Genomic DNA, 13,294 nt, shown 5'->3' on the forward strand with positions numbered 1-13,294 from the left:
TTCACTTAATTATCATCATAATCTTATAACCAATAACCTGACAAACTCTACTTAGGCTTCCCTGAACTCTTCCTCAAATAGGCCTTGACTTTTGGACTTCCATGTTCTCTCTATACTGTCCAATTTTAGCAAACATCCTGCTAAGTTTAGCCAGAATCTCTCCAGTCTCCGTATCTAATCCAGTTCCTCATCCTCTACCACCCCTCCCCCCGGTGATGTCTGATCACCGTGGCCTGTTTTCAGCAAGAAGTCTGTTGGCACCATCTAACCAGAATCCTCTCCTCTCCCCTGATATTTCCTCTTAGTAATTTTCCATCCACTGACCCCCCACCCGGGGGGGAGAAAATTCCCACTTTTCTTTGCTGTATTTGGAATTTAGCATAGCTCTATTTCAAGAGTTTTGAATAGTCTTCCTTACCATTTTAAGAAATGTCGGAATAATTTTTTCTTTAACAAACCTTCTTAACCTGAATAACTAGGGTTATTTCCATTTCACAGACCAAAAAAAAAAAAAAAAAAGAAAAGAGAAAAAATGAGTTTTGTAAAGTAATTAGGTTTAGTCTAGATTATCCAACTAGTAAATGGATCTTGAGCCAATATGCCTCTGAGAACTTAAACGCTGTGTTATAGGCCTTCCTGCTCACAACAGGCTTCTTGATCTAGAGGCCTGGCCAGTGTGACTGGCTGCCCGGGTAAATGCTCAGTAAGGACCGGCCCGTTGACTTGGAGACTCTAGGTACCGAGATCATGGTACAAGAGACCTGAAATTCCTTCTACACAAATGCACACCAAACTGATCTCATGGTGTAGACCCGCCGCCGCCTCTTCGTCTCTGCGTCCCCGAGCGCTGACAGGCCGCCTGAAGGAGAACGCTGGCCGCGGCCTAGGCGAAGCTCAGTGGGCCCCGGGCCGGAGTCTCCGCCCAGAGCGAGCCGCGTGGGCGCGCGCTGCGCCGCAGGCCCAGGTGCAAGAAGTTAGTTTGGCCCCTTCCGCGGGCCGCGCCGGCTCCGGGCCCGCCTCCCCGCGGGATTGGAGGCCCGCGGCCCCGCCCGGCCCTGTGAGGCCGGCGGGAGGCGTCGCGCGGTCTGGCGGCGGAGACGCGGAGGGCCTGGTTAACCTCCTCTCGTCCCCGGGTCCTGGGGGTCGCGTCGGGACCCCACACTTCCGCGCCCCGCTCTCCGCCTGCCTAGCCCGCGTGGTGCCCCAGCCCGGGGAGGAGCTGCGGTCGGAGAGAGACGCCGGGGCCTCTGGGCCGCACCCCAGCCCCGGACGGGCAGCGGTCCCTGCTTTCGCGGTTGGTCCTGACTTTTTTCTAACTCAGTGCGTGAACGTGGCGCCCCTTCAACTCCCGTTCGCCCAGAGGGCGGGGCGGAGGAGTAAGGCGGGGAAGGAGATTGGTTTTCTCTATTCGTCGGTCTAGAGGGAGCTTGAGTTGGGAAGTGAGTCTCCAAACGCCGGCGAGCTTCGGGTGGTTCGGGCCGGCCGGGCGTGGGGGTGCCCTGGGCCGCCGAGCGGGGACAGGCGGGCGGTGGGCCGCGCCGCCCCGCCCCTGCCTCCGCTCCCACGGTCCTCCGCCATGGCCGCCCCAAGCCCAGTCTTGGCTCGGGTTCAGGCCTCTGGGTAGCGGTTTGTCCCCGGAAACGCGTGTTGAGCACTTTTCATCGCAGCCCTGGGAGGGGACCCCAAAGCAGCAGGGACGTCTGTGTCGGTACTGGCCTTGAGAGGAGGCTGGCCCTTCCTCCTGTGAACTTGAACTCCGCATCCGTGCCCAGAATGCGCATTGTATAGTCAGTCACCTTTCAGGTCTCAAGTTCTGATGCCACAGAGTTGCCCCCAAACTGTTTGTCTTCTTTATACTGATTGAGAATTTATGCCCTGCTGAAAAGTTGTTCTCTGTAGACTTTAGGTTTTAAATCAGCAAATAAATGTTGGGCCCCAGTATATAAAGTACTGGTCAGTATATATAAATTACTGGTTAAAACTTTTCCTGTTTTGGGCATCGTTCATTTAAATTCCTGCCTTCCCTTGTGTTCGCGTTAGGAGGAGGACAGGTGAATATTGTTAAAGATTTCTGCTGTGTTCCTTTGCTCTACCTGGGGTGTTGCAGCCGAGTAAAAGATAGGGCGTTGATTAAAGTAAGTGAAGCAGGGAAAACCCACTAAAAGGAACAGAAACCTTGACATTCCGAAGATGGATAGCGTATACAATGGAAACTTTACTTTCATTTCAAAAGCACACACCAGTTTTAAAAAATTCTTTGGAAATACTTAAAGGATGGCAGTTACTTTCACAGTTAGTTTCAGGCCTATATGCTGTGTGTGTGTGTTTTTCCCGAAGAAATTTTCTCTTCTGACTCAAAAATCTCTGGTGAAATTCACTAACCTGTGTACAATTATAATTGGGTAAAGTTGTATGGCTATACTATGGAGTCCATACTTTTGTTGTTGGCAGTACTGTACTAATCTCTAAGACAGGGCAGTTTTCACTTTGGTGAGGGTGGGGAAGGGACAGGATATAGAGGAACAGAAAGAAGCTGAAAGAGTAGTGCGCCAGCCCTAAAACTGCACAGTGGCCTAGTGCTCTGCTTAGTTATACATCCATGAAAACCCAATGCTTTGCTCATTGAACAGGTATTTACTGAGTACCTACTCTGTGTCAGTTGCTGGGCTTGGTAATGATGTACTTTGCCGTCGTCCATGTTTTCCCAGTCAAAAGCTGTATTTTCTTTCCTAGTGACTGAAGACCTTCTCATCTTTGACGCTTAGCATTCTCAATGAAATGAGTATTTTCATATATATGAAATTTATTTTCTCTTTCTAATTGGATATTGTTAACTCATTTCTTAAGGTGTATTCTGCACTGTTAATAGGTATTTTGACTGCCTAACTGAATTTCGGAAATGTTAAGTGAGGTTCAGCAGGTTTGTTTGTTTTTTAACATCAGTGCCTCTTAGATTTCAATATTGTAATGTTGGTGAATCTCCAATTTGAATAAAATGTGTGGGTTTCCTAAACCCAGTTGACTTCAGAATCCTAATTTCTGGGAACCTGGGAAAGTGCCCCATAGAAGACATTTTGAGAAATGTATTTTAACTGGAGTTTTCTTTGTTGTTGTTTTTATTTTTAATCACTATCTCACCCTTTCTGCCAACAGAAGTGATGCCACCAAGAAGAAAAGAGAAATACAGACTTCCTGTTCCACTTCCAGAAGGCAAGGTCCTGGATGATATGGAAGGAAAACAGTGGGTGCTGGGCAAGATGATTGGCTCCGGAGGATTTGGTTTGATATATTTAGGTAAAGTATAAATCACCAAATATTCTTATATATGTGACTATAACTGTGATTTCTTAATAATATTTTTAAAATTGAAACTTTGAAATAAGGTATAATCCATAAGTGTACTTTTCGAAGTAGTATGAAGATAATGTTTAGTAGAATGTCTAGGTTCAAGACATGACTGACCCCAGTCCTTGTTGTCCATGTTTTTCTGAATGACTCTTAGAAGTTTTTTCAGAGCATAATTACACAGTCTGCCATACAAAATGTTAATTTTCTTTTTTGAGAGTGTTTTCCTGGAAACATTGCTTTTTACAGCTCAGAGAATGCAACTGTATGAATACAAACACTTTACATTTGTGAATCTTAATCATTAATATTTAAGTATTACAAGGTTCTGGTCATTTCTTAACTAGGCCTCACTGGAGAACTGGGCCTTCATACCTCAAGGCATCTATTGCATGGAATGAATTAACTTCTCTCCTGTACATCTAGAATGGTACTAGTTACATGCCATCTTGGGATAATTGGTTTTTTTTTAAAAATTATTTTATTTACTATTTTTTATTTTTGGTTGCATTGGGTCTTTGTTGCTGTGCGCGGGCTTTCTCTAGTTGTGGCGCAGGGGGGCCACTCTTCGTTGTGGTGTGCAGGGTTCTCATTGCCGTGGCTTCTCTTGTTGTGGAGCATGGGCTCTAGGAGCGCGGGCTTCAGTAGTTGTGGCACTCGGGCTAATAGTTGTGGCTCGCGGGCTCTAGAGCGCAGGCCCAGTAGTTGCGGCGCACGAGCTTAGTTCCTCCGCGGCATGTGGGATCTTCCCAAACCAGGGCTTGAACCCGTGTCCCCTGCATTGGCAGGCAGATTCTTAACCACTGTGCCTCCAGGGAAGCCCCCATCTTGGGATAGTTAAGAAAATAGACACTCATTTAGTTTTTGTGTTCTTTGGTACAGGTAAGGGACCTGAGTTGAGTATACTTTTACACTACATTTAAAAATTTAAAAATTACACTGACTTTAAAAGGATTATTCAGGGCTACCTTGTATCTGCAGTTTAATGATCAAGAAATATCCATTACAAGATGAGATTTAATGAATAAAATAAGATAAATATTAGTGATTAAAAATATGCCCTCAAGGAGCAGTTTTTCTAAATATATTGACTCATTATATGTGTGTCTGTAGGAATTTAAGAAGCTGGTAAAAGACCTTCATTGGAGGAATCTTGGGTTCCTCATTAAACATTTCAAAGTGTAGGGAAGGAAGGACTTTCCCTCTACCCTCTTAAGTTTGATACCTGGGTTTATGAAATAAACTGACAACAGGCAGATTAACAGGAGAAAAGGTATACAAATTTATTAATTTTTTAAATGTTACGTGCACAGTAATATCAGGAAAAAAAAGTGAATAAATACCCTAAAACATGGTGAGATTTGAGAGCTTACATACCGTCTTAATAAGGGAAGGGGAGATGGGATACAGGCCACTTAAGGAACAGTAAATGATTTTTAGGAAAGATTAATAGCCCTTAGAAGAGTAGATGGGGGCTATGATAGTTTATAACAAAGTTTGGGAGTGGTGTCAACTTCTCATCTCTTCTGTGATGAGTCAGTCTTTCCTGGTTAATGAAGCACTCCTGGAGGGAATTTAAAACAAAGTGGAGTTATTTTTTTTTTTTGGAGGCTCTGTCTTTAGGCAAATAAAGGGAGTTCAGAGGAAGCCTCTCCCTACATTTGCTATTTTTCAAATGCCTTTAGTTCAAAATAATCCTTATGCCAAAGAGGCATATTTTAGGGTGGCATATTCTGCCACCCTTCTCACGCAAACATGTTTCATGGATCATGAAGGATAAGAAGGATAAGAAGAGAAGCCTCTTCTGATAAAATTAAGATTGTAGTTTTGAACAAATGGATGAAGTTCAGTCAATAAGTAACTTAATCACCTGAGTGTCTAATCTAGTTGGAAAGATAAGACCAACACAAAAATATTGTATGGGTTAAATAAAGAACAGCTTCCCCATTTAAAGGATTTGAACTTGCTTGAAAAATGCTGTGATTCTAAATACTAGATTGAGTGACATAGACAGCACTGTTCAATAGAAATGTAATACAAGCCATGTACGTAAAGTAAAATTTTCTAGGAGCCACGTTAAAAAAAAAAGTAAAAAGAAACAAGTGAAATTTAATTAAATAATATGTATTATTAAATACAATATATCTAAAGTATTATAATTCCAACATGTTATCAATATTAAAAAAGGAAATATTTCACTTTTTTAGTTAAAGTCTTTAAAATCCAGGATGTGTCTAGTCATATTTCAGGGGCTCAATGGCTATGTATAGGTAGTGGCTACCACACTGGATGGTGCAGATAAAAACCCTGAGAGTACTTGGGATCTACAGAGAATAGAATTCTTTGTAGAATAAGTGTTGGTTGAGACTCTGAATTAGTGAATTCTCTCGTATGGCAGAGAGTAAGGATCTCTAGTACATTGTCTTGACTCAAGGTCAGAGAAATGGAGTTGAATAAATTATTTCTGATGTGGCTGAGCTATAGCCTTGGATTGCACAGCTTATCAGTTATACTTTCAGTTTTCTAATGTTTGAATTATTTGAGTAATTTCAAAGAACTACAGAAAAGCATTGACTGTGATGGTCTTATTTCTTTTCTCTTTTTTAGATGTACATATTATATGTGTTAATATGTATTTAAATTTAAGTGCATGTTTAAAGTTAAATTATATGTCTATACACATATACATATATGTATGTGTACATATATGTGTATACATACTCACTACTTATGTGGTTCCTGTTGTGAAAAAGGAATTTATTTGCTTAGGCATGTGATTTATTTGTCCCTATTGAAATACAGAAAAATCTTTGCTTCTTTCAGTCCAAGTACTGCACATATTTTTTTACTTATTTTTTTCTCAGTAAGATTTATTTTGCAACAATTTTCAAGGTTTCATATGTTATGAAATACCCCCTACTATCTGAATTTCAGAACCTGGATCCTGGAAATATAAGCAAGTGCACACGTTGGGGGAAGGACTTTAAAGAAATGTTTAGCTGTTTTGAGGAAAAGTCTCCATACTTCAGAATATATAATAAAGCTGTGTGTTCCAAGTGTTGTTATTGTTCTATCAAAAGTGGCATTCATAACTCATAAAATCAGCTCTTCAGTGAGATGCCATCAGCAACACTTCATTAAAATTAGCTTTTACTTATTTTCAAAGCTAAGCAAATCCATATGAAATTATATCATGTTTTTGCATTTTACCATGGTTCTCATCACTTCCTGTATATAAATGAAGAAGTAGGTAAATTCAGGTTTCCTTAATACCTTTGTGTCCAGCTACATTCTTTTTAAGCATCATATTTGCCAGATATACTCTTTCAGCAGACACTTCATCAGCATTTGTTACCAAAGGCTGAGAAGAAGCTAACTGCTGTGTCTAACTCATGGTGTGTGTACAACTGTCCTCGAGCTTTGAGATCAATATCCAAGGCCTTTCAGTAGTCAGCAAGAAGAAAAGGGGAAGGGGCAGGAATATTTTGTATTTACTCTTGACTTGGAGAAATAATGTGCCTGTAGCGTTAATAGAAATAGTAATAAGAGGGAAAAGAAAAGTCTGAATACAAGACAAAGTTCTTTCTTTGTATATGAAAAGAGAGGAGGGGAAAAGGGAGAATGGAAACTGGTTTAGGGGGTGGAAAAAATTGCTGCTATTTTGGGATCAAATAAGTGAAAAAAATTTCTAAAACTTCAGGAGAGAGAACTAAGAGTTTGAATTCTACTTTAGTGCTAGGTATAACATAGAACCAAGCAAACTAAGGGAGAATTGCATAAATAAAAGCATGGGCTTTGGTGTTAGGCAAATTTGGGTTGAATTCTGACCTGACTAAGCCTTTTGCAAACTTGAGTGACTTTCACCTATTCACGAGTCTTTGTTTCTATTCTGTATGATAGGGGTAATAATAATAGTGCTGATTAAATAAGATAAGGTTTTTAAAGAACTTGGAACTCGATAAGCAATTCAATCTAATTTATTTATTTATTTAGAATTTCCCATTCTCAGTGATAGTTGAACTCTAAATTCAGTGTCTGGTGCCGCAGGAGATTAGGATGGTGACAAAGACATCTACTGGAGGGTTTTTCCATTTGTCCTGCCATGGACTGTGATGGATTTAGCTACTAAATGTGGTAAAACTAAGAACATAAGAGAATGTCAGTGGAATGACATTTTACTTACCAACCTCTATCTATTTTTCCCACTAAAATTTACAATAGTAGCCATGATGACATAGTGAAAAGTTCTCATTTAAGCTGTATCTTATGTTTCAGATATGAAATATACCGTGTTTCAGAAATTAGTCAAAAATCTAGAAAAACAGAATTACAGGTAATAAACTTCAGCCAAATTCTTCATGTACTCATGAAGTCTTTTTATATTAGTACCAATAGAAATGATTTATTTGTGTAAGTTTTAGTTTTTTGAATTTGAGCATAACCATGACAATTTAGCATCTTTGGAATATCAAGCACAGACGAGATAGATGTTCAGCAATTATTTGCCTGAGAGATGGAGATAGATTGGGCTGCTTATTCCACACAAGCCAGTTGCTTTATTCTCTTCCATAATTATAGATGTTACCTTTAACTCCAGCCTGTAATCTTAGAGATGTACTCTTAGGCACAAGAAAAACTGAGACAAATTAACTCTCATGATGTCATCTAAGAAAATCTATATATGCTTTATTGACAATAAATCAATAGCATTATCTTTTCTAAATAATATGTTATTATAACTAAAATTAGTTCTCTTGAAGCATTAAGCATTATCCATTTATTCATGGATAAATGTTTAGACTTCAGGTGATTGCCATGCATTTTTTGGGTAATCCTCTCAGATCAGCTCAATTTTGCTCTTTAGAAACAGAAGAAATCTGTTTTTTGGTGGGGGGTGGTAGGGCAGGGGGAAGAGGATAGGATGACTAGGAGTTTTAGAAATGATCAAAGTTTAACTCACGAATTTTATTGATGAAGAAACAGACTTCTATTTATGAAGAAATAGAAAAGATTATTTATACATGTATGGTTTTTACTTATTGTACTTTCTAGTAAGCTGGAATGGATTGATTTTTAAGGTATGCAGAGTAGTGTTCAGAAGAGCCTAATGATAATGCTAGCAACAAAGTAGAGTTACTGAAACATTTATTGCTTCATTATATATTGCTGTGTTAAATGTTATTTTGGCAGTGTTTTATAGAGAAGGCTTTGAGATAAGCAGTTAGTCTTATCTGATACAGTGCTTACTAGGAACCACAATTGTTACTAGGAAATTTTGCAGATGATACTGTGTGGGTGAAAAGAAGAAGGAAATAAATATGAAATAAGGATAACTTGTACTAGAAACTATAGTATATAAGATAAATTAGTTCTCAGATGATGGTGTAAGAGGTAATAGGTGATATAATCTCAACAGAGGAAGAGATCACTTGGGATTTTGTGAGTTTAAATAACCTTGATGTACCTTTCACAAGAATATTTAAAGTCTCTAGAAGTTGTATTTTAATTTTGTATGTGCTGTCCATCGGCTATTAATTTTGAGTTTTAAAAGAGTGTTCGTTTACTTATCAGTTAAGAAATCTAAGTATCTGCAAAAGTTTGGATTCTTTGTATAAAAAGAGAGTGTTCTTCTAAGGCTTACTTAGCCTTTTCTTATCTCTTTCATTTTTGTAAGTGTCTGATCTTCTTTTTAACATATTTTATATTGTGGGTCTTCATTTTCAACATTTCTACTCTCAAACTCTTTTGCCTTAAGGGAAGATTTACAAACTGCTCTGTTCCTCAATGATTTATATATTATGTCTCTTTCACTGCACCTGTTACTATCTTATAACTTTACAATGGTCAAGATTTTTAAATTTGAAACCTGTTTGCTATAGGGAAATGTCTTCTTCATGAAATGAGTTCACCTCTATTGCCACACAATAAAAAAACTCCCAGCTTTCGGGAGCTTCTGGCTTCCTTATGAAATAAGGATAGACTTTTGCTTCTGAAGTGTTTTAGGGTTTTTTTTTTTTCTTTAGATATGGAAGAAGAGTAGGAAGTATGGTCCTTCTTTTAAGAAACAGGAATATCTATGTTTATAAAGTAAATGAAAAGAAAACTAAGAAACTCTAAAGCTCTAAATGGGAGAATTCACTAGAAATTAGCTATTTGGATGATGAAAATTTGTCCACCATCCACATTTAACAATGATTCAAAGTGTTTATGGATCTTATACTGCTTACGTAGTTTTGCAGTTAGTGGTCCTTCAGAAAGTTTGTCCCTTATAACTCCATTATGTGAACTGAGTACACTATGCAGTATTCTATGTGAAAGGGTATTTTAGGAGGAAGGACACAGAACTCAGCAATTATTTCAAGAAAATTGTTGAAGATTTCCATTGTTTCTTTTAAAGAGGTGGACTTCATTTAGTCAGGTAGACTTTTCTTTAACATCTCCAATCTGGTAATACTTGAGGAAAAAGGTTCCGTAGACAGACATCCATTGAAGGCCAGAAACATCTACAGATGCAATGTGATCTCAGGCAATGAAGCATGTGGCCCTTCATTGGCATTATATGATAACAGGAGGATCTTCTGGCAGAAGAGCTGACTTTTGCTGAGTTCTGCATGCTGCCCCTCCAAACCCATCTTTGATTGGCACCTATGCCCTATTGAAACTGGCATCACACCTTCTGAATGGGCACAATGCCAGCCTAGCAGATGGGTATGGGCAAAAGCATGCCAGAAACCCAGTATGTGCATCAAGTTTAAGTATCAGGGGCCCAAACTCCCATCCAGGGATATAAAAACTGCAGTCTGTTGAGAGCTTTTTGTGCTTAAGGTTAAAGGACATGCCATTTCTACTCCAGCTTCGAGGTTGATTAATTTCGAAAGTCAAGCAGGAGCTCCTGTGGCTGTGTCAGGCAAAATTCTGTCTTTGGTGAATGAGAATTACTACTTCATGTAGGGAAGAGAAAGTATTGTAATGAAGTGTCCAATGAGAGTTAGTCTCCCGCAAGTGCCTCTAGCACTTAAGCAGCATGCATTCAGTGGAGATGAATATTTCTGTTCTCCAGCAGAGCCAGGTGCATTCAAAGCCAGATCTTCAACCTGCTGCAGTAAAGAACCCTAAATTTAGAATGGGCAGGTAAAGTTTGGAACTCCTTGGTGGCAGCTCTCACCATGAGCTGATGAGGCTTCACAAAAGTGTATAAAGGAGATGAAGGAAAAACTAAATAAAAAACCTTCAGATTACTTCAGCCTGAAACAGATCTTTAACAAACCAAGGGAAAAAGTTTAGTCCCTTCTCCTCAATGCAGAAATTCTTCTGAATTTTATATCAATAAAAAGTTAGTTTACCAAAATGTTAGAACCAACTTAATGCATAAGTAACAAAGCTTCCTATTCTAACATTTATTTCATTGCATGTCTATCATGTATATAAACTTCACTTCTTGAATAATGGATTTTGCATAAAATTGAGTTCTAAATATCATATTCCTTATGATCGTCTCACACCAGCTACAGAACTGGGCAAAAAAAAAAAAAAAGGGCATCATTCCTTGTGATCACTTTAATATCCCCTAAATGCTCTTAAATTTACAAGAATGCCTGTAAGACCAGCTGTGGCCAAGAGAAGCTTTTTCATAATCACCTTATAGCCATTGCTTTTTCTTTTCCACTGTGTAAACTTTATCTATGGAGCAGATTCCATGAGACCATTGTGAATACTTCAACGTATTCAAAACATATAACTGCCACAAATTAAACTACTAAAACTAAAGCTGGTGCATTGTAACTGCCAAGTAAAACTGGCACGTCCCTCTGTCAGACTGCGGGAGAGTATGCCATACAGTCCTCAGAAAACACAATTCATCCAGAAGCACTCTTGTCACTTGCTCTGATATTAAACCAGAGAAAGTGACATTAATTAAAGAAGTGACGTGAGCCAACAAAGGCAATGAAATTCTAAGCTTTGGCTCATGTGCAGACCTTACTCCGACTTGCTCTGCTTAGGTATTGTGGCCATTTGTGAAGAGGAGTGTGGCTACTTCCCTTCTCCTCCTCCTTTCATCTTTCCATTCTGAAACATCATTTTCAAGCAACTAAAATTTCATACCCAGGGTTGCACTAGCCAGTTGGTACACTGGTAGTCATTGCAGTGTTTCCCAAAATAGTCATGTGGTGGCACGTGATGCATTTACTGCACTTGGTAACTGCATGAGATGAACAACAACTAGAGACAGAAGAGAGTTGGTCTTACAAAAAGGCAAGCAACAGCGTAATCGAGTAGGGTACCTAGATTCGGTAGACAGGGAGCTAGGGGAGTCTGTTGCTAGGATCGCTGGTGGAAACGAATGATGGCTGGTAGGCCTTATGAAAATTCTAACATGCTAACGAGCCAAGCAGGGGAGTAGCCACAACTTTTCTCACTCTCTCTTTGTTCCTTCCTGTAGTGTGCTCTTTCTCAGTGCTTATCTTATTTCATATGATTGCCATTTGTATACTGTTTACTGTCCATCAACACTAGATTATAAACTTCTTGCAGGAATTCTCTCAGAGTGCTTAGACAAGGCCTTGCATACAATAGCTTTAAAAAAAAAGATGGGTTAAATTAACTCTAAAACTAGTCTGTTCAGGAAAAATAATTTTCCCAACAATTAGGTTATCTGAGATGAAATTTTGTTCTCTATATACTATAACATGCAGCATGTGTGTAAGGAAGGCACTGTCCTTTTAGATTTAGAGACATTGTTTTGTATATTTTGGGGAATTCGAGGGGAAAGAAGTTTCTGTTCATTCTCTTTCCAAGTATGTTTTTTAAATACAAGAAGCCATGTACTTAATCCATAGATTATAGGATTTATTGGGGAAAGTCTACTTTGCTAATGCCTAGTACAGAAAGTTAAAAAAAAGAAAAGGACATTATATTAATACTAAATAGTTTTGTGTTTAGAATGAAACAATTCTACTGAGTAGCACTTAATTGAAGTAGACCTAACAGCAAGTATAAACTTTTGTGGAGGAAATAGATGGGGTTTAATGTTAAATGGATTGACTTATAGGCATGTAACATGCATAAGAAATCCACTTTTCAAAGGATATAAAGACAACTTTAACAGAAAATAAATTATTGGAATTTCTTTTAATCCAAGTGAATGAAAGGTTTGATTAAGAGTTTTGTACATAGTCAGAAGCTTTTGTTATAGTTTCTGGGCATGGGTGTTTTATATTTGAGATTAGGAATTTTCTATCTGTGTAATTAGTCGTGAGGTTTAATGTACATTTTTCATATCAGTCAGACAATGGCTTCAAAGAGACAGCAGCACTGCAAAGGAGCAAGAAAAGAAGGCCAAAGTTGACATACACAGAGGCAAAACAGTGTAGGAAAAATCAACACGTTTTGCAAAATCAATCATTGAAAATGTGTCAGTGTTCAGGAGACTGTCTTTAATTTGCAATCCAAGTGAAAAAGAGTATTTAAATATGAGAGGCAGTATTATTGAGCCCAGCATGCCTGCTACCACTTGTTTGACTAGCTCAGAATAGAACACTGAGAGGCAAGGGCTCAAAGTTAAATGAACATTTATACATTTTAAAATCAAATGAAAGATTCAGAGTATATTCATGAATTAAAATTTTTTTCAGAACCCTAAATTTAATCAGCTGGAATTACTTTTAAAGTGTCATTCTATTTAACTTTTGGGAATGATGAATTTGCCTTTTAATAGGGATGCTGTATTTTATCATGAAGATGAAACAAACTGTCTTTTGTTAATTATTCCCCAGAGACACTGGCCATTTTTCTCTCCTATGCTTAGTGTGGAGTAAAGGCAGCTTCCTGCAAATTTATATCAAGCAAGAGCAATCAGAAGCTACAACATGTGTGAAAGAGGCTCATGGAGGACATAGTGTCCATTGTAGGTGTTCTGAGTGCTACCTAATGAAGTTCTTAGAGGTAATGT

At 38.7% G+C, this 13,294-nt stretch overlaps 1 protein-coding gene across 3 annotated transcripts in view; it reads left to right on the top strand.

Annotated features, from left to right (window-relative positions):
* The first annotated feature begins 1,016 nt into the window (after positions 1 to 1,016).
* Positions 1,017 to 13,294, top strand: part of VRK2 (VRK serine/threonine kinase 2) — a 94,525-nt gene continuing 82,247 nt past the window's right edge. For 2 of the 3 annotated variants that reach the window (XM_007126740.4, XM_007126741.4), the window contains exons 1-2: positions 1,018 to 1,294; positions 3,154 to 3,294. In XM_007126740.4, the coding sequence (XP_007126802.1) occupies positions 3,159 to 3,294 (136 nt within the window). In that variant the 5' untranslated portion in view covers positions 1,018 to 1,294; positions 3,154 to 3,158. Of the gene's footprint in view, positions 1,321 to 3,153; positions 3,295 to 13,294 lie in introns of all 3 variants that reach the window. The other variant, XM_028496664.2, reaches the window with a different exon arrangement.

Source organism: Physeter macrocephalus, chromosome 12, assembly GCF_002837175.3.
Source record: "Physeter macrocephalus isolate SW-GA chromosome 12, ASM283717v5, whole genome shotgun sequence".
In the NCBI taxonomy this organism is placed as follows: domain Eukaryota; kingdom Metazoa; phylum Chordata; class Mammalia; order Artiodactyla; family Physeteridae; genus Physeter; species Physeter macrocephalus.